The 21,289-nt window shown below is 43.6% G+C and overlaps 1 protein-coding gene across 3 annotated transcripts in view; it reads right to left on the reverse strand.

The window, feature by feature from the left end:
* Positions 1 to 2,831: 2,831 nt before the first annotated feature.
* The window catches only part of LOC112668863 (cystatin-9-like), a 1,128,704-nt gene continuing 1,110,246 nt past the window's right edge, over positions 2,832 to 21,289 (reverse strand). For 2 of the 3 annotated variants that reach the window (XM_049100025.1, XM_025461526.3), the window contains exons 2-4: positions 6,160 to 6,341; positions 4,413 to 4,526; positions 2,832 to 3,311 (exon numbers count right to left, since the gene is read on the reverse strand). In XM_049100025.1, the coding sequence (XP_048955982.1) occupies positions 3,216 to 3,311; positions 4,413 to 4,526; positions 6,160 to 6,273 (324 nt within the window). In that variant the 5' untranslated portion in view covers positions 6,274 to 6,341 and the 3' untranslated portion in view covers positions 2,832 to 3,215. Of the gene's footprint in view, positions 3,312 to 4,412; positions 4,527 to 6,159; positions 6,342 to 9,070; positions 9,198 to 21,289 lie in introns of those variants that run through there. The other variant, XM_035704897.2, reaches the window with a different exon arrangement.

A 21,289-nucleotide genomic window follows, 5' to 3' on the forward strand; every position in this document is an offset into this window, starting at 1 on the left:
AGGTTTAGGGCTTAGGGTAGAGTTAGGGTTAGATGTAGGGCTAGGTATAGTGGTAGGTTTGGTTTAGTGGTAGGTGTAGGAATAGGGTTAGCAGTAGGGTTTAGGGTACGGTTAGAAGTTGTTAGGTGTAGTGGTAGGAGTAGGTATACCTGTAGGGGTACAGTTAAAGTTAGAGATTCGGGTCTGGGTATAATAGGTTTAGTGGCACAAGTAGGGGAGTGGTATGGGAAGGTGTAAGAGTAGAGGTAGGGTAGGAGTGTTGGTAGGGTAGGGTTAGTGGTAGGGTAATGGTAATGGTAGAAGTAGGGTTAGGGTTAGGAGTGAGTGTAGGCATAGGGTAGGATTAGGGTTAGAGTTAGGGGTAGTGGTGAGGTAAGGTTAGAAGTAGGTTTAGGGGTAAGAGTAGAGGTAGGTTCATGGGTAGGTTTAGGTGTAGAGTATGGTTTGGTGTAGTGTTAAGGATAGGGGTAGGGGTAGACATAGTTGCAGGGGTATGGGTAGGGTTAGGTTAGGGTTAGGGGTATAGGTAGGGGCAGGGGTAGTAGTAGGGGTAAGGTCAGGGGTAGTTGTAGGGGTTGGTTTAGGGGTAGGGGTAGGGATAGGAGTAGTGTTAGGGGTAGGGGTAGCAGTAAGGGTAGGAGTAGGGGTATTGGTGGGGTTATGGTTCTGCAGCCTTCATGGCTCTGGTCCAAAAATAAGTGTGGCCAAGACTAAAGTCTTGTCCTGTCTCACAATACTCCTTGTGATTGAGCATACCCTCTCTCCCTAGGCATCAGCCAGGGGGAGAGAACATAGGTGGGATTCACCCATGGAAGATTGAGGACACGGCCAGATTTAGAGGGGCCCAGTCCCCTATTCTCTGACTGACCCTCTCTGCCCTAGACAGTGGATGACAATAGTCGTTTCCTGGTATGAGGCCACTGAGAACCCTGGGGGCATGTAGCACTGGCCAACTGTGATGAATTCCCTTTGATCTCCAGAGAGGCCCAGGGAGCTGGCTGGGGGCCCTGGCCTGGAAATGAGAGGGCCAGATCAGCTCATTGTTCCATGGTATCTGACCCTCAGTCACAGCCTTGGGGACAAGAGTTAAGGTGGACTTTAGTGCTGCAACTGAGCCAACAGCAAAGTGAAGATTCCAGGGGTTGTTGTCACCACTGTGATTATCAGTGGCCCTGAGTGTGGGCCTGGGGAGAACCCACTGATGGAGAGGGTGGGAATAATAGGCCTTGTCCAAGGGTGAACTACAGCCCCAGCTGCAATCCCAACTCCTGGTGCTGAAGAATTTGGTCCACCCCCCCGCCATCCAGCCCACGCAGCTGGGGCACCCCATGGTCTTTCCTCACCATCTACAACACCTGGTGCCCAATGACACCACATTGGGTGTGGACCATGACACTCATCCTGAACCCACTATTTTCATAGAACCACACAAACATGGAGGGTCCAAGTCACATTTCTCTCCCATGTGAAGACAAGGAGATAAACTCATCCCCACCAAAGTGTAGACATCTATAGTCCCTGCATAGTCCCATAATGTGAGACAACTCCTTCCCACACATCACTAGTCAGCAGGCAAGTGCAAGAAGTTCCTCATAGTAGTGGGTGATGTGATATGTGGTTGGATGGAGGCTGGCAGCCTCCAGAACAGTAGTCACAGTGAGGTGATGCTAAGAGGAAGGATTCATCAAGAAGCTCTAGTACTCATGAACCTGTATCCCAATAACTCCAGAGTTGGACCATTCAACACAGCAGCTATCATGTTACAGGCAAAAAGGTAACTGCACATGAATTTGGAAGATTCTGTCACTTGTTCCAGTGATACTAAGAAGGCTAAACATTATAAAGGAAGCAGGAGAGTTGAAAGGTGAGTGAACAAGTCTGCTTCCACAGTGTCTGTAAACCTTTCTACCCTATATAGAATGTGAATTTTTGAAATATAGTAATCTGATAATTATGAAAATAAAGTGTAAATTATAAAGGTGTATTCAGTCCAAGATTAAATTATAGGTGACAGGACACTGACTGGGTACATTCACTTCATGGGCACTGCAGAGGAATCTATGTCAGCGAGGATGGGGGGAGTGGCAGCCAAAGGACCAAACAGAGCTCCTGCTTGTGATTGTAAAGAGTTTCACTGGAAGACAACACTGTAATATGTACTCCTATGTTCTATGGAGCTTTCAAAGCAATGCTGAGGAGATGAGAACAAAACTGGTGGCCCACAAAGGCCAAAATAGTTGAACTCTATTTGTAGAAATTGTCTGGCAAATGTGTACCCAGGAAATTCAGGCAGAGTCTCATAGCATTTGGTAGAGCAGTGACACTCAAGATTTCATTGTGTATCTCTTGGGATTTCATGAAAATGAAAACTCCTTGTCCAAAAGTGGAGAATCCCTGGTGGAACATTTCTAAGGTTCCAGGACTTGCTGCTACTGCTGGTAGTGGTTGGATCACTCTGTGGGTGGAAGCTACAGATACTCTCATATCCTCACAGATGTATGGATCAGGGAATGGGTGTGAGCAAGCCCCCCAATACAGGGCCTTATATGTTTTGAGGGTCTGAGTGCCTGTCTGTGTCCATCCTGCACTTTGGGATCATGGATCCCATCTCTTTTGGATCATGGTCATTGCACCTCTAGGGAGCAGGTGATTCCTCATGAGCCTCAAGGCAGCAGCTCAGAGTCTCCTGCACTTCCAGGTTGTGCCACCTGGAGATGACACCAGAGGTCTGCATGGGAAAAGAACCCTCCACCTGGGGCCACTCCACTGCCCTGCTGGGATGAGCCCTTCACCTGCCCAGCCCCTCTATCTGGAACCATGCCATACAAAGATTCTTGAAATGCTAATGTTTAATAATTTTTCTACATAAAAAATGAACAATGAAGAATTTTCACAATGCCCATATATGAGATATCAGATTTTGTAAATAAATAGTACATAACCTGAAGCTGCTCAGCCACTGAAGGGTGACCAACAGGACATGATTGGTGTTCAGGAGAACAATCAGAGCCAGGTGTTCTGGGATCTCATTAGTGGATGCCATTCAAGCAGGTCGTTTTTTGTTTTTTGTTTTTTTGTTTTTACAGAGAGAGATAACACAAGCAGGGAGCATGGTAGGCAGAGGCAGAGGGAGAAGCAGACTCCAGCGAGCAGAGAGCCTGATGCAGAGCTTGATCCCAGGACCTGGGATTGTGACCTCAGCTGAAGTTAGACACTTAACTGAGTGAGCCACCCTCCAAGCAGGTCTTGTTCCAGAGTTCAAATATTGTATTCCAGGGATCAGTGCTGATGGTGAAGAAGCAGGTGATGATCTGAGGGCAAGCACAGGGATGGAAAGTGGGTGAGAATGGTTGAAAACAGTGGCTCCTGCTGTAAACACCACACATATCCCAACCACCCATACCGGCATTAGCAGCTGGGGATACAGGCTGTGATTCTCAGGTACAGCCCCACCTGAGCACTGCTTGTTCTGAATGCAGGACCTTGTCCTGACTTCAGGGGCTTCTGTGCCATTTTCTCATCCTTAGGCCTGTGGTCTCCAGGGCAACACTCAGGCTGATCCAGTGTGACCCATGCCCATAGTACAATATTGTGGTGCTCTTTCCTAGGGGTTCTATCTCAGGGGAGCCCCTCACCCTAGGGGGGTTCACCTTGACCTTCTCCCCAAAGCAGTAACTGATAGTCCATGGAATCTGGTCAGGGCATGGGAGGTGAGCTGTGGTCCCCTCTTCTTTTTTTTTTTTATTTTTTTTAAAGATTTTATTTATTTATTCATGATAGTCACAGAGAGAGAGAGAGAGAGAGAGAGAGAGAGAGAGGCAGAGACACAGGCAGAGGGAGAAGCAGGCTCCATGCACCGGGAGCCCGACGTGGGATTCGATCCCAGGTCTCCAGGATCGCGCCCTGGGCCAAAGGCAGGCGCCAAACCGCTGCGCCACCCAGGGATCCCTGTGGTCCCCTCTTCAATCCCCATCCCACTGGCTTTTTTTCTCAGGGGGGACCTGAGAAAGCCAGTCTAGCAAAGGCCATGTTGCCCATCTCAATTTTCTCCTCCCGAATTCTGTAGGAAAGGCACATCAATAAAGACCAGAGAAGGAATATCCAATGGCTTTCCCAAGAGACATGGACCCTTGGCCAGGAGCAATGTCACCATTGTGGCTCGAGTGGCTGGCAACTAGAATGGGGTGAGTGGGCAGAGTCAGTTCCCAGTCTGGCCAGGGGCTACAAGTGCACCTGAAGGATGGCCTGCCCAGCTGGGCTCCTATGTAGCACCAGTGGTGGGCATAGCAGTGCCTGCAGCTCTGTCACTTCTCTATGTGCCTATGAATGACACTGTCACCTACCCCACTTTCCCCTCTGTCCCAAGCTGAATCCTCAGTTGTGTGACCTGAGAGACCTACTATATGTCTTACATTGTTCTGTCCTGAACTTGATTGAAAGGGACAGTTGTCAATATCTTCATCAAATTTCCCACATCTTGTTCTTTTAAGCTGCAGCTCCATGGAAAATGCCATCATCTTCTTCTCCTTGAATTGTAATTGACATTGAAATTAGTGTGATAATCTGTCTCCTGTTTCCCTTGCACAACTGCCAGTGTGGACCCATGCACTGTGGGGAAAGCCTCAAACACTTCTCCACATAGGGAGCTGCCTCTGGGCTTGGCTGAGCTTGCTGGGGATAAAGCCAAGCTTGGGGAGTTCAATCAAAGAAGCCTGTGTTTGCTGTCGGACTCAGGGTAGAGGCAGGCCTGGTCACACACCATTCATATATCACACACTATAGCCCCACATCCCCAAATGCCCTAGGGAGACTCAGCCCAACTTCCAGCATGCTTCTGAAGCTACAACAGCACTTCCAGGGTACAGGTGCTGAACGCTTGGGAGGGTGTTGGCTCTTCAAGATTCTGCTGAATAATTTCAGCTGCAGAGTAGCAGTCTCATCTACAACTCCATCATCACACCTTTCAACTGACTGACAACAGGAAATTGGCCTTCAGTGCTATTGTAATACTCACATGAGCCCATGAGTGCTCGGGTGTGTACACAACCCCCACCCCCTCAACTATGGCTTCTGGATACCTCTTGTTCTATTAAAAAGTACAGCTGGAATTTTCTGTACTCTTCTCTACTCAATTCATTCCATTCCATACCCACTACTCCACCCTCCATTACTCCCCACACTCTAACTCAGTGTGAGTGTAGATCTAGGGGCTCCAGAGCAGAGGTCTAACCTGAGAGAGCTGGGACAGCAGGACAAGCTGGGACCTGGCTCAGCAATATTCACAGAGGTTGGAGCTCCTTGCAGGGTGTAACTCGCACTACCCTTCCCTCTGTATCTTGGGGCAGAAGTCCTCTCCCTCCGGAGAATACCCCAACATGTGCACACATACTACACACACTCAGTGACGCATTCATGCTACTCACACCCATAACTACTACATGCACTCGCAGACACCTAGAAAGGGACATACAGTCACTCAAAAACTCATACTTACACATATGCACACTCTTCCATGCTTTCTAAAGCACGCACATCCAACCTACAGCTAGATCTGCTCCTGATACAGCCCATGTGGAAGCAACCTTCCTGGCTGCATTCTGTCGACACAGCAGTACAAGGACAATGCTTTAGGATCGAGAAGCATGGTATGGGAAGAGTGTAGAGTAGCATCCATCCCCTTAGGTGGAGACCATAAGGAGGAGCTCAGAGAGGAGGCCCTGAGGTCACAGAGGCTTCTCTGGATGGGGAGAATCCTTGCTGCTCTGATCTTTAGGCCCCCTCCTTCCCTTTCTCCATGTCTATTGTTTCTTTCTGCATATGTTTTCCTAGAATATTTCTTCAATCCATCTCTGATATTTTCTCAATCTATCTTCTCTTCCTCCTTTCTGTCTTGTTCTTTTCCCTATTCAGTATCTGTATTTTCTTATAGTCTGTATTTTGATCATCAATAAGTAACTTCATATAAAGGTAAAAATTGGAACATCTTACATGTGGTAGACATTGACCAGGGTAATTAAATTTTCAAATTCTTTCACATAACTGAAATTTACAGTTTGTATTTTTGCTGTATTTAATGGACTTCAGAACAAAATCTCTAGATAGGACCCTCCTGATCTGACTTTATAGCAAGTGCATATTAGACGAGGGTGTGGTACCTACCTGCTCTATCCTGGAATCCAGGATGCGCACCAACCTGTAGGCCTTCGTGTCATTGCTCTGCAAGTTGAATACATGTAAGGCATACTCCACGGTAGCAGAGAGGAAGATCTCCATGGTTTTCTGGTCATTATTATCTACTCCCTCTCCAGATCTTGACCCATGAGTCACTAGGAATGGGGAACCTAAGAGAAACAGCAGCAAGGTCGCGGACAGAGCCCACCTACACTGCCAGCGTGGCATGGCTACAGGCATCTGGGCACTCAGGGCCTTTGCTTTCCCAGCTCAAGTTCCAATCTGAGGCTCCCTAGGCATTGGTCCAGTACATTGGCTTCAGAACAACTCCCTCTGGATTTCCTATCTACTATTACACACTGTCCCTTCCCACATATCACCCTGCCTTCCCCATCCCAAGCTGCAAAATTGTCTTGTGTCCAGAGAGAGGGACAAACCCAGGCAGGGTGGGTTGGAAAGAACCAGCAATGGGAGGCAGAGGTCCCCTGCAGCTGAGTCCCAGCCACAACATCCCCCTCAGCTCCTCACTGGGCAGAAACTTCATTTGGATGCCCCAGAATCAAAGGCTGATACAAGGACATAAGAGCAAGGGGTAGAAATGGAAGATGACCCCAGGACACAGCAGTAGGGTGAGGGCCACTGAGACAAGGACAGATCCAAAAGAGGATGAGTGGCCAAGAGCCAGCTTTGATGGGGACAGAGGCAACCTGCCCAGAGAAAAATGGGTATCTTTGGAAGGAAGGAACATTGAGGTCTTGATGGGGTCAGTTATCTGTATCCCCCTCAGGTTCCCAGCTTCCCTAGAGTAGTGGAGTTGACAAGGTTCACTGGATCCGAGGATGATGCCAGGCTAGGAGAATTCAAGTTCCTGGAACCAGAAGCTTCCAGCTGAGCTCGCTGTATCTCCCTTTGCACTTCTCAGCCTCTGGATATGCTGTCATGTGCTCAGCCTGGGGGCCTAGATGCATGATGTAAGCACTCACTCTCCAAAGGTGCTGCAGCAAAAGTGACCCTTGACACACACTGAGCCTATAGATCCCTTTGTAGGAATTTGCTCTAGAAGAGAGAAGGTGGAATGAGGGAGAAACAGACACAGAGCAGTAAACCACTGAGCTCCCAGGGTTGGCTGAGCTGTGCATCAGTGCCCTTTCGTGGCAGAGGTCCTGAAGACTCAGTGGACACAATTTCCTGTGTGCAGTCTGGGTTCTTTTTTTTTTTTTTTTTAATTTTTATTTATTTATGATAGTCACACAGAGAGAGAGAGAGAGAGAGAGAGAGGCAGAGACACAGGCAGAGGGAGAAGCAGGCTCCAAGCACCGGGAGCCCGACGTGGGATTCGATCCCGGGTCTCCAGGATCGCGCCCTGGGCCAAAGGCAGGCGCCAAACCGCTGCGCCACCCAGGGATCCCGCAGTCTGGGTTCTTGAGAAGGACCCTCACAGTCTCCATTTGGAGCAGCCGATGGGACTCTGGAAGGACTAAAGAGCACATCCTTCCAAACAAGGCTTCAACTCTGTGCCTGTGAAAGGTTTCAGCCTTTGCCTGCTGCTCTTTGTGAACTCAGGTGGACCAGAATGGCCTGTGGACACCCAGAGCCCTGGGCCTTTCCCTCAGCCAGGATTCTGACCCAGTCATTATGGCAGGGCTGGAAAGTTTGCATCTTCACCTGCTCTCGGGTGCTTCATCTGCTCCCAGGGGATGCTGATTGTCCTGATCTCTGGACTACATGTTAGGGAGCACAGTTGAGAGTGAGTCCCTGGTGGGGGGAGGGGTTGCAGCCAAACTGCAAAGAAAAGTCATTCAAGTGTAAGGGCACAAGCTGGAGCTGAGGATGGTTTGTGGGCACTGCACCAGATCAGGGGAGGTGTCAGAACTCCATGCCTGGTATAGAGTTTGCAGACCCTAGGCATCTGTGACCAGATGGCCCTACAGACAGAGAAGGCTGCTTAGAATCTGACAGCCCATCCTCACTGCCCAGAGGTCCTCAGAGCTCGCATCCTTCCCAGGAGAGGGGTCTCTCCAACTCAAATTTTGCACTATGAGGGTTGCCTGCATTCAGGAGATCCTTCCAGGTGTCCCCAGCTAATCCCCCACCCTGAGATCTTCATCTCCTTACTCCAGGGAATGTGAGCATCCTTGTATCTTAACCTCCACAGTTTTATGTGATCTTAGTCTTCAGGCAAAGTTCCATGGTCACTGTTGCCTTGTTCCCCACAGACTCCATCCTGCCAGGCTGTGATATGTTATTTGTAATGATGGTGGTAGTTTGATCGGTGTATACTCACCCCTAATGTATGAGTTGTAGAATGCTGTAGCTTATGTATGTCTGTCATATTTCAAAAATGCAGATTAACCAAAAACAAAAATTTAAAAAAAGGAAAGGAAAGGAAAAGAAAAGAAAAGAAAAGAAAAAGGAAAGAAAAGAAAAAGGAAAGGATAGGAAAAGAAATGGTCACATCATTTCTCAGATGGCTTTAAGTTTATACAAACCGAAGCTTACGTGATATGGTTTTTTTTTTTTTAATTTTTTTAAATTTATTTATGATAGTCACAGAGAGAGAGAGAGAGAGAGAGAGAGAGAGAGGCAGAGGGAGAAGCAGGCTCCATGCACCGGGAGCCCGACGTGGGATTCGATCCCGGGTCTCCAGGATCGCGCCCTGGGCCAAAGGCAGGCGCCAAACCGCTGCGCCACCCAGGGATCCCGTGATATGGTTTTTTTAGCCTGAGAATGATGTTTGTTTAGGGGTGAGATGGAAGTGTTTGCCATCATAGTGATGTTTCTGTGGATTTTCAGTAGAGGGGACAGGCCATGGAAATCTGTGTGAAACAGAATCATGACACACATGGATAGAGGGCAAGTGTCCCAACAGAGCCAGCAAATGTCCACTGAGGCCACTCACACTTTGCCATGGTAAGGTCCTGAACAACACAGATCTGTCTTTTATATGTCAATGTCTTCTCCATCCAAGGGAATGTCATCACATGATCTCACAGAAGGGATGTGCACCACACTGGTCCTCACTGTGCAACTAAGAAGAGTTTTGCAGCTGGCCACATCCAGACCTGGAATCAAAAGTGCATGGATGGATACCTTACTCTTACAAGTATGTTTATACTCTTGCCACATCCTTAGTGGTCTGGGTGGTCTCCCTTTCCAGACTGACAGCTATTAGCATATCAGGAAGGAATTAGAAGGATATTAAGCCAAGGAATGAGAAGAATGAAAGTGTATCCTACCCAGTTAGAACCCAAAAGACATAGGCACAGACACTGTGTAGGCCCCAAATAAACCTAGAGGTATAGGATCCGCATCTGGGAGCTTATAGCAGCCTGTCACAACTGTCTGTCAGACCACCCCTCTATCTGGGATCTGGGGTACCTTTTCTCTAGGGACTCCTATTCATCCTCCAATGCCCAGGCCAAATATACCTTCTCTGTAATGCTGTCTAGAGTCCCATGGAAGAACTCTGTCTCACTAACCTAAGGAATTAGTGCTTGTCTTCTAGGGGAAGTAGGACTTTTGTCAAGCTCCCTTTATGTTACTGGTATAGAGCGCCCCATATGGGTCACATAGGAAGGTCTCAGTAACTGCTCACTGAAATGAGCTTGATTCCTTAGAACAAAAGCCCTGTATATCTGAAAGCACTCCTTTCAGAAATCAGAATATGTTAGCAGTGGCAAGGACCAAACCACCAGCTCTTCCCTGTGGAGACAAAGGTGATGCTGCAGGTGAGTAGAAATCACCATCTCTGTCCTAGACACAGGACATTCCTCCCAGCTCCTTCCTTCTGACCTTACAGCTCAACAATTTCCAGACGGTCTGATTCACTGCCCAGCCTGACTTGGTCCTACCCTCCAACTGTCCTGCACTGTCTTGCCCAGGATTGTCCGTTTGGCTTCCAGACTGCTTCCTAAGGGCCCTGCACCTCCAGCTTGACAGTTCCTCATGGCGCCCCACCCAGATAACCTGAGGTGCTCTGGTTCCTGTGCTGGGAAACAAGAGTGTGTCCAGAGCCCATGTGGACAAAGAGGAAAGCAGGGACAGAGAGAATCCCTGGACTTCACATAGAATAGAGTGATCACAGCCAGGTCAAAGGAAGCACTGAAGGGGCAGGAAACCTTCAGACAAGGCAGAGCCACTCTTCACCTGGGCCTCCCTTTACCTGGGGCTTCCAGCTGGAAAACCTTTCTTGTGTGAGTCTCCAGGAGACTGAGTCCTGATCACTTAAGGCAGGCATCTAATTTAGACTTCCAGCAAATTTAAACTGATAAAGAGGAGTAACAATTGAATGTATTAATGGCAAAGGGAAAAATAAAAATATTAATATGACCACAAGATATGTGATGCCGCAACCAGGAATTGCTTACAGCATGTGCATATGGAAAGTCACCAGGGCGGTTTTCTCTTCCTTCCGCTGGTTTAGCCCGCCATGTGATTATGAGCCAGTGGTATTGCAGAACCTACTTAAGAGGAACAGGCCCACTCACTATCCCATCATCACTCAGTGGGAGTCTAGCTGCCCCAATCACCACTCCATGACTCACTGTTAGAAACCGTACTTTGCCTTTCTTGTGACCAGAGATGGCTATCCCATCTCATTCACTTTTGTTTACATGAAACAGCTGACCCTTGTGTGGTTGAATATCCATCTGTAACTTTTGACTCCCCAGAACTCAGCTACAGTTGATAAGAAGTTTTATTGACAACTTGATAGTCAGTTAACATATATTTTATGTGTTATAGTATTAAATACTGTATTCTTACAATCAAGTTAGCTAGAGGAAAGGAAATGTCAGTAAGAAAATCATAAGGAAGGGAAAATATGTTGACAGTACCACACTGTTAATAATTGGAGAAATCCCATCTGTACGTGGACCTGTGCAGTTCAAATGCATGTTGTTCAAGGTTCAGTTCTACGTGGCCAAAGTGGATTTGAAAACTAAAACAAGAAGACAGAAAAACAGTCAATCCTATTATAAATGTGCTTGTGGTTGCTGAGATCTTGTCTTCTAAAGTGTCTTTCTGTCTCTACCAACAGGTGCTGAGCTCTCTGACTTGTGCTCGATGCGGGCCTGCACCCACCTGCTCCTCTGGCAAGCCTTCCTTAGACCCAGAGCAGAGCTTTCTTCTTACATTGCCCCCCTCCTTTTTTTCTTTTCTGTGTATAGTTTTTTTTGTTTTAACTTTAAAATATTCTACATTCATTTAAAAAGTATGAAATGGTACATTACCACTTTAGGTAAAATGTAGGCTTGCCTCAGCAGAATTGACAGTCCAAATAACAGGGCCTTCAAAAAGCCAGAGGTTTATTTTTTTCTCGATATGGATAGAAGCTGATATTCACATGGGCTCACTTTTGCCAGATACTGCCTCAGGCTCTCTACAAGCATTGTCCCATTTAAGCCTCATAGGGAGAAAGTCAGCCAAAATGATATATGTTATTAAGTTGTAGGCTTTTAGCATTTTGTATAAATAATATCATACTGCATTTCAATTTGATGCTTTTACTCAAATCATATTGGTGAGGTTGCCCATGTTTGTACTTGTCAATCTAGTTCTTCCACTGGCATTGTTTTGTATGTATTAGAACCCTGTGGTGTTGTTAATGAAAGAATTCTCTGCTGAGTGATACTGGGTAAACCTACTCTTTGCCTGTTAAAGTTGGACCTGCAACAGTCACCTTCATCCTGGTCTCCCCATGCACGTGTATGACTGACTGGGTTGGAGCCCAGAAAGAATATTGTTGGGAATGGAGTAGCCTTGCCTTCAGCTTTATTACTGATCACCATGCTAATGATTTCTATTATTATACAGATTAAATTAACGATAGTACATTATACAGATTAAATGGAAGACAACTCAGTGTATCAACATTTTTGTTGAGGGTGTGTGCTTTTTTTATGCTTTTTAAAAAATTCTATCCCATATTCTTCTATATTTTCTTTGAACTGTGTAATTTTCTTTGCTTTTCTCCTTTATGTGTGTGATCCAGATGAAGTCTGAATGTGTGTTAGGTGTGAGGTAGGGATTTAAGGCTTGACACTCCCTCCTCTCCTATTTAAGGCTTGACACTCCCTCCTCTCCTGTTCCCTACAACCTCTACCCAGCCCTGCCAGCCCTGGATGCACAGCTGGCTTTTTCCAGCACGTTTATGGAACAATTCCTTCTTTACTCCCAGATCCTAATAGTCTGTTTGTCCTATGCCTGTTTTCTAAAACATGTTGGTTGCTTTTGAATCTCTTTTCTTCTCTAGTGGTGGGTGAAGAAGGTACAGGCCTAATCCCAGGGTCCAGTATTTAGTACCGCATTGGGCTTCTTGCTGGGGGTCTGCTTCTCCCTCTGCCTGTGTCTCTGCCTCTCTCTCTCTCTCTCTCTATCATGAATAAATAAATAAAATCTTAAAAAAAAAAAAGAAAGAAAGAAAAATAAGGTGACCATTTGACTTTGGCCAGAAAGAGAATAAAATGTCAGGACATATTACTAGGCCTAGGCCTTGCTTGCTGCACAGGGCTGCTCCCTGCCAGCCCCTAACTTGTGGTCAGTGGAACAGTGGCCCTCTGTGCTCTCCACTCAGACCTTGGCTTTGGGGAAGGTGGTCTGGGTTTGATCCCAGGTTTTAGGAAGCCCTTTTTGGATTAGCTATTATAATTTATACTGTTGTTAGTATCTCCAGCACCCAACCCTACAATTTCTAGTCTATTCCTTTATCATTTAGAAATATGAGATTTGTTCTTTTATCTTTTTCTGAAATGTTGTAAGTTTTATTCTTCAAGGAGTTTGTCTCCTGGAAAGTTGGAATTACCTCTTGGATGCAGGCAAGCACTTACCCAAAAGAGCAAGAGAAAAAACTGGGAGTGCAGACTGAGAGTATGGGTTGATTGTAAAGAAGCTGTACCATCATTGCATCCACTTATAGAGGCTCATGTTTTTAGATGACTTGTATGGTCAATATGTTGTGGTTTATAGAAATCATGGAAGAATGCAAAGCAGAGTTGAGGAGGTCTTTGGAGTTAGACACACCTCACTTTGGGTCATTTGCTCCTCTTGCTGGTTGCAGCAGTGGGGCACATTTTTACTTTACAATTGCTTCTGTTTCCACAACCATGAAATAAGAATTATTTGGTATCTTACCCAAGGGTTGTTAGGAAGTGGATGAGATAATGTACATAAGACAATGACAGAATGCCTGGCAGAACTAGATGCTCAACAAATGATATTTGTGGTGTTTCGTTCTTCTCCTTAATTATCGGAAAAGCATCCCTCAGGAACCAAGCTTGTATCTAACTATCCTCATCCCCAGAAAAAGGTGACTGAGCTGAGACGTGTACTACATATTCTAAGCTGTGGGACTGGGGAGCATGTTGGGGAGGAAGGGGAGAAGGAGTTTCAATGGCTCTGTTACCATCTATCAGATTCCCTGGGATGGTTTGGATACAGGATTGGGCACTGTTGTTTGGCTTTAAGTTTAGACTTTGATCTGATTTGTGTTAAGATCACAGCTTAAGAAAACTCATTCTAGAGATTCAAATGTGATGGTTTTCTCTTTGAGAAGTTCTGACAACCAAACTAACCCTCTTGGGCTTCGTTTTTTAAAAATATTTTTATTTACTTATTCATGAGAGACAGAGAGAGAGAGGCAGAGGCACAGGCAGAGGGAGAAGCAGGCTCCCCATAAGGAGCCAGAAGTAGGACTTCATCCCAGACCCCAGGATCACACCCTGAGCCAAACACAGACAGATTCTCAACCACTGAACCATCCAGGCATCCCTTGAGCTTCAAATTCAGTGTTGAGAAGCTTGGGTTCAAGTCCTTGTGTTCTGACCTTGCAGCTGGGAAACCCCTGCCCCATACTCAATCTTCCCACAACCCCTTCCCCTCTTCTATGGCATGGTCTTATGTGAAGTTGACATGAGAGGCATGTGCAGTGATGCTGTGTGGCCTCTCACAGCACCATTTAATTGCTGCTTCATATAGGACTCCGGTTCTCTGTCACTATGCAGAAGTCCGAGCAGCCTTGGGTTCTTCTTATTTCTACGAGGAACAAGTTTTCTTGCATTATAAAATGAGGCCTAGGCAACAGATGCAATCACTGGCTGAGGCCCTTGAAACCTTCTGTCCAACCACTCTGTTTTATTTTATGCTGGCTTTTTGTCATGGATGTCCTGTCTTCACAGCCTGTCCGGGTTGTCCTGCCTTAGACATTTTACTCACATTGTACATGGTGTTCTCAATTCTTTTCATTTTGACGGTTTTGGGGCAATGTTTACCGCTGCTTCTTTCAAAACAGTCTCTTTAAACTTGGCCAATTTAACAAACGTGTCCTTTTTGTCTTCCTTAATGGCTACGCAGGCATGGACAATGGCAGCTTTCTTCTTGAAATGGTTCCATTCAGAGTTCTTTTTGGGTATCCTGCAACAGTTTCCGTTGACTCAGCCAAATTTCCACTTCCTCAAATAGTGTTGTTTGGAATCAACCACAAATGTCCAAATTGGCACTTATTTTGGAAATATAAAACAGTCAACTCACTGCAAAGATAACACTCCTTTTTGGGGAACAAAACACTAATTCAGTTCATTTTCCACCTTTTTACTTTTCCAAATACATCAGCTGCTCTTGACTAAGCAAATTTCTTAAGTCTCATCATAATCCATGTGATTTCAGGCTAAAGAATTAGGTTTGGGATATATATCTCCAATGTCCACACACAGTGGTTCAAGTTAAAGGATAGCATATAGTAGTATTAAAATAGAAATGTCAAACATTAGAGATGAGTTTGTACCTGTGTGGATCAATTGCCATCATTCATATCAGAGATCAGATAGATCTTGTCCAATGCTGACAATACAGTTAGAATGGTATAAGCCTATGGCCTAGACAAGTCCTAGGGAAGACACTAGAGGAACTAGAGCATGGCAGCTTGCTCTGCGGGCCAGGACAGTGGCTTGGAACAGATGAAATTGTTGCTTTTTATCTTAAGCTCATCAGCACTTCCTATTATGTGGAGATATTCCCTTGACAAAAATAAAATAATGATTCTGTCCTCTTTATGGGGTGCAGTGTCTTCCTTAGGGGGTGCTCTGTTCCCCTTAGGGAGTGCTCTACCCTCCTTAGTGGGTGTTCTATTCTTCTTAGAGGTAAGCAGCAGGACAGGACCAGAGATCTGGAAAACCCAGTGAGTCACTGGAGTAATTTGTGGCACTTGTCTTTAGATTTTCCAATTAAATAGTCAAAGATAACCATGGATAGTTCTTCATTCACTACCACATATTTCAAGAGCTTAAAGCCTGGGTCTTCATAGCCAAATTCTGAGATTGTAAAATCTGCCTTCAGGCTCCCCATTCTAAACCCATCTCTGTGCTCCTGTCTCTGTTTCTGGATATTCTTCCTCAGAGCTTGCACAGTACCCTGTTTCATGAGATTGCAAGATTGCTTTGGAAAATTTGAGTTCACAGCAATTTTTACTCATTCTAACACTAAAAACCCCCCAAACAACTGAACAAACAAACAAAAAACTCCAAGAAACCAAAGAAATCGTTAGTGAAAGCCCAGAGAACCAAATTCGGCCCCAGAACAGGTGTGCTCTGGCCACAGAGACTCACCTGTTCTACTGTGGCCTTAGATTGGTATTAAAGTCTCAAAGATATGACCAATCTCAATATCTACTTGGGTCCTGGAGGGGATAGTCAGAGACTATTTGGTTCAATTTTCCTTATGCTATAGGGAGACAACTGAGCTCCACCGGACTGCAACTTCAAATTGCAAGTTACTTTCAGTGTACTCCACTTATCTTTCTTCAGCATTGCTGGCAATCTGACTCTCCACCAGAAACACATAGAAAGCTTAAAAATGTATATAGTATCTGAGGCCTTATCTGATAGAGTCAGACCCTCTGGCAGTGGAGCCTGGGAGTCTGCATTTGTAACAAATCCTCCAGGTGATTCTGATATAGCAGCAAGAGCATCATCTACAGGCCTGCCTTTGGAAATCACTGAGAAGAAGGTCTCAAGGGCCCTCTGAGTTCTTCTGTCCCACAAATCTTTTGATTCAATGAATGCATCCCTAGCATAGGCAACATGCCAGTAGAAGGGTCTGAAGTATCCTCACAGCTCATAGCATGTCACTTATTGGAACACACTGATCCATAAGAAGTGTCCTTCCCATGCTATACATCTTGCAAGTCATGAATGCTTTTGGAACCAGAAATGAACCCTTGTGGGAAGAGCACACACTGATTGTGCCCTCACTGTGACCTCTTTGTGTCCCAGCCCAGCAAGTCCCTGCAGGAGGAGAGCAGGGCCTGTTGTGGAAAGTGAGAATCCTCCTTGGAAATCTACACTCCAATCCTGCTCTGCCCATACCTGTCTGGGTGATATGTAATGACCTGTATTTTGGGAAATTGTTTCTAGCATGAGATGAAACATCAGCGTCTACAGGTACTAAAAAGGATGTGACTGATACAAGAAACACTCTAGGGGAAAAATTAATTTGCTTGTGTTTGGAGGATTTTTTCCCCACTTTTTTTTATTGTGGTATAATGTACATGCATAAAATTTGCTATCTTAACCATTTTTAAGTGTAGAGTTCAAGGCCTTTAAGTACATTCATGTTGTGAAACCATCACCATCATCATCTTCAGGACTTATTTATCTTCCCCATATGTACACAGTTCCTCATTTTCCCCTCCCTGCCAGCCTCTGGCAGCCACCATTCTGCTTTCCATCCTTATGAACTTGATGAGTAGTCAAGCCTCTCATTTAAGTGGAAACAGGGTATTTGTCTTGTTGTGACTTAGCATAATATCCTCAAGGTTCATCCTTATAGCAGGTGTCAGAATTTCCTTCCTTTTAAAGACTGAAAATATTCTATTGTATGTGTACACCACATTTTATTTATCCATTTCTCTGTCCACGGACACTTGGTTTGCTTCCACCTTTTGGCTATTGTGAGAAATGCTGCTATGAACATGAGTGTACAAATATTTCTTTGAATCTCTACTTTCAGTGTTTGGCGATATATACCCAGAAGTGGAATTGCTGTATTATTTGATGACTCTATTTTTAACTTATTAAGAAACCATCACACATATCATACCATTTTCTGTCATGGCTATACCATTTTACATTCCCATGGCAGTGCACAAAATTTCTAATTTCTCCATATCCTCACCAGCACTGATGATTTTCCTTTTTTGTTGTTGTTGTTTGCTTTTCTTTTTAAAATTAATACTCATCTTGATGGGTATGAAATTGTATGTCTTATGGTTTTCATTTGCATTTCCCTAATGATTAATGATGCTGATCATTTTTTAATGTGATTATTGGCCATTTGTATATTTTCTTTGAAGAAATGCCTATCAAAGTTTTTGTCCATCTTGAGTAGAGTTTTTGTTTTTTGTTGTAGGAATTCTTTATATATTCTGGATATTAATCTCTTTCAGATATATGACTTGCAAATATTTTCTCTTGTTCCATGGATGCCTTTTCATTTGTTGATAGTGCCCTTGGATGACAGTTTGATTTCTTTCTTTTGTCCCTTGTGCTTTTGATGTCATATACAAGAACTCATTGATAAATCCAATATCATGAAGGTTTTCCTTTATATTTCCTTCTGAGAATTGCATAGTTTTAGCTTTTACATTTAGGTCTTATAATATTTTGAGTTAGTTTTTGTATATAGTGTTAGATAAGGCCCAATCTCATTCTTGTGCATGTGGATATCCAGTTTTCTCAACTCTTTGAGTAGACTTTTCTTGTTTTAGCCATTTATTGAAAAGATTATATTTTTCCAATTGAGTGGATTTTGGTGCCTTTGTCAAAAATCATTTGACCACATATGCAAAAGTTTATTTCTAGGCTCTCCATTTTGTTCCATTGATCTATATGTTTTTCTTTATATCAGGACCACACTACTTTTATAAACTGCAAGTTTATAGTCAGTTTTGAAATTAGGAAGTGTGAGACCTCCAACTTGGTTCTTCTTTTTCAAATTTGTTTTGGTTATTTAGGGTCCCTGAAAATTAAATGCATTCTGAGATGGATTATTCTATTTCTGCAAAACAGGACTTTGCTAAGGGTTGCTTTGAATGTGTAGATTGTTTGGGACAGTATTGCCATCTTAATGATATTTGTCATCTCTTCTAGGGCACAATATGTATTTGATTTATTTGTGTCTGCTTTAATTTCTTTCATCAACACACTGTAGCTATCAGTGTATCAGTCTTTGTTCTCCTTAGTTAAGTTTATTTCTAAGTGTTTTATTATTTTTCATGCTTTTTAGAAAAAAATGGTTTTCCTTCTTTTTCAGATGGTTCATTGTTAGTGTATAGGATACAAATGATTTTTTATGTTGATTTTGTATCCACAACTGCTGAATTTATTAGTTCAAATATGTGTGTGATCTTTAGGGTATTGATATAACATCATGTCACCTGCAAACAAGTAATTGCACTTCTTCCTTTCTAATATGAATGATTTTTGTCTTTTTTTCTTGATTCATCCCTCTGGCTAGGACTTCTAAACTATGTTGAATAGAAGTTGGAAAAGCAGATATCCTTGTGCTGTTCTGATTAGAGGATAAGCTTTCATTTTTTCACCAATGAGGATGAGGTTAGCTGTGGGCTTTTCATGTATGACTTTTAATATGTTGAGATAGTTTTCTTTTATCACTGTTTTGCATTCTTTACCACTAAAAAGGTGCTGATTTTTTAAGAGTTTTTGTTTTTTAGAGTATTTGTAGGTTCACAGCAAAATTGAGATGAGATTACAGAGATTGTCCATTTACCCACTGCCCTCACACATGTGCCTCCTATGTTATCCTATGCCCTATGCCCTCCTATGCCCTCCTATGCCCTCCTATGCCCCACCAGAATGGTTCATTTTTTACAACTGATGAACCTACATGGACACATCATTATCCCACAAAGTCCACAGTTTGCATTAGGCCTCACTTCTCATGTTGTACACTCTGTGAGTTTGGACAAATGCATGACATGTATCCACCATTATGATATCGCATGGAGTAGTTTCACTGCCCTAAAAATTCTCTGTGCTTTGCCTTTTTATTCCTGTTTCCTCCTTAATCCACGGAAATGCTGATAGATTACTACCTTTATAGTTTTCGTTCTTCCAGAATATCATCTAGCTGGAATCCAGTGTGTAGCCTTTTCATATTGATTTGTTTCACTTACTCATATGCATTTACGTTTCCCCTACACCTTTTTATGACTTGATAGCTATTTCCTTTTTAGCAATACATAATATTCTGTTGCGTGCATATATCCAGGATGTTTATCTACTCACCTATGAAAGGTGAATGCCATTTGTTCCTGGGCTTTCCTTCATTGGGAAGTTTTTGATTACTGATTCAATCTTGAAGATTGTCTTAATATTGTAGGGGGGTAATAGGAGGAGAAATCAATGCAGTTTTCTGTTTGGGTAATAAGAAAAGGATGGTATCATTAATAGAAATGAAGAGATTAGGGAAAGGAAGTGATTTGTGACCAAGAAAGGAAAAGAGAAAGAAGGTAAATTGAAAAAATGAGAGAGAAGTAGGTTGAGAGGACAAGTGAGAGAGAGGGGAAAAATGATGTATGGATGTAGCAGCAAGTGGCACACTATATCCCACTTAGTTGTCCTAGCCTTGTTGCCTCCAGAAGGAATGTACTGAAATAACGTAAGTGAATTTGGTCATTCAGCAAAAGTCAATTCTTTTGGTCTATATCAGCAACATGTCCCAATTAAAGTTAAGAGAAGGCTACACAATCTCCCCTTCCTCCTAACCTCATCACCTACTTATAGAAACAAGTCTCAGTTCCAACTCTTCCAAACACTCACACATTATTAACGTGTAGGCACCAGGCAGTCCTGTGGTCTCTCCCTGTAGCTCACTCTCTATTCTTCAGCTGGTGTTTGCTTGAGAAGGTGACTCCAGGATGAAGACATTCTCTGGGCTTGGGTTGGCTTGGGGACCTCCAGGAAGTGGAGTGTCACACAGCTAGCACAGCCATCCACTTTGAACATTGCCCTAAGATGCTGGGGGTTCCTGGTTTGCCTCGTGTATCCAAGGGTGGCCAAGTCTGTGCAACTTTTTTTCAGCCAAACCTTTTTATGATTTCTGCACACACAAAAATAATTCTATCTGCTTTTTTTTTTTTTTTTTTTTTTACTGACTAAACCTTCTGGGGTAGGTTTCAGTTATGATGGATGTTAACTTTTCTGCCATTTTGCTAATTAGTGACTTCTGATTCCAATCAATCACCCTGAGATGGAGATTTCTGATGGACCCTGAGCACACACAGCTATTTTTAGATTGTGGAGAGTTGATCTCTATGAACATACATCCTTCCCACTGTTTATGCCAAAGTATTTTGAAATGCATTACCACATTGACCAGCACTGTCCAATAGAAATATATGTCATGTGTGTAATTTCAAATTATCTTGGAGCCAAATTTTCAAAAGTAAAAAAGAATCAAGTGAAATTAATCTTAATAATATATTTTATTTAATCAAATATATCCAAAGTATTATTTCAAAGATAATTAACATAAAAATTATTAATAAGATGCTTTATGTGCTTTAAGGTGATGCTGGCCTCATAGAACGAATTTGGAAGTACTCCATCACTTTCTATCCTTCAGAACAGCTTTAGTAGAATAGGTAAGGTTTCTTCTTTAAACATTTGGTAGAATTCCCTGGGAAGCCATCTGGCCCTGGCCTTTTGTGTCTTGGGAGATTTTTGATGACTGCTTCAATTTCCTTCTTGGTTATTGGCCTGTTCAGGTTTTCTATTTCTTCCTGTTCCAGTTTTGGTGATTTGTGGTTTTCCAGAAATGCATTCATTTGTTCTAGATTGTCTACTGTATTGGCGTGTAGCTGTTCATAATATGTTTTTAAAATCATTTGTATTTCCTTGATATTGGTTGTGATCTCTCCTTTTTCATCCATGATTTTATTAATTTGAGTCTTTTCTCTTTTCTTTTTAATAAGGCTAGCTAATGGTTTATCTATCTTATTAATTCTTTCAAAGAACCAACTCCTGGTTTTGTCGATCTGTTCTATTACTCAGCCATTAGAAACGACAAATACCCACCATTTGCTTCAAAGTGGATAGAACTGGAG

Source organism: Canis lupus, chromosome 23 (genome assembly GCF_003254725.2).
Source record: "Canis lupus dingo isolate Sandy chromosome 23, ASM325472v2, whole genome shotgun sequence".
In the NCBI taxonomy this organism is placed as follows: Eukaryota; Metazoa; Chordata; class Mammalia; order Carnivora; family Canidae; genus Canis; species Canis lupus.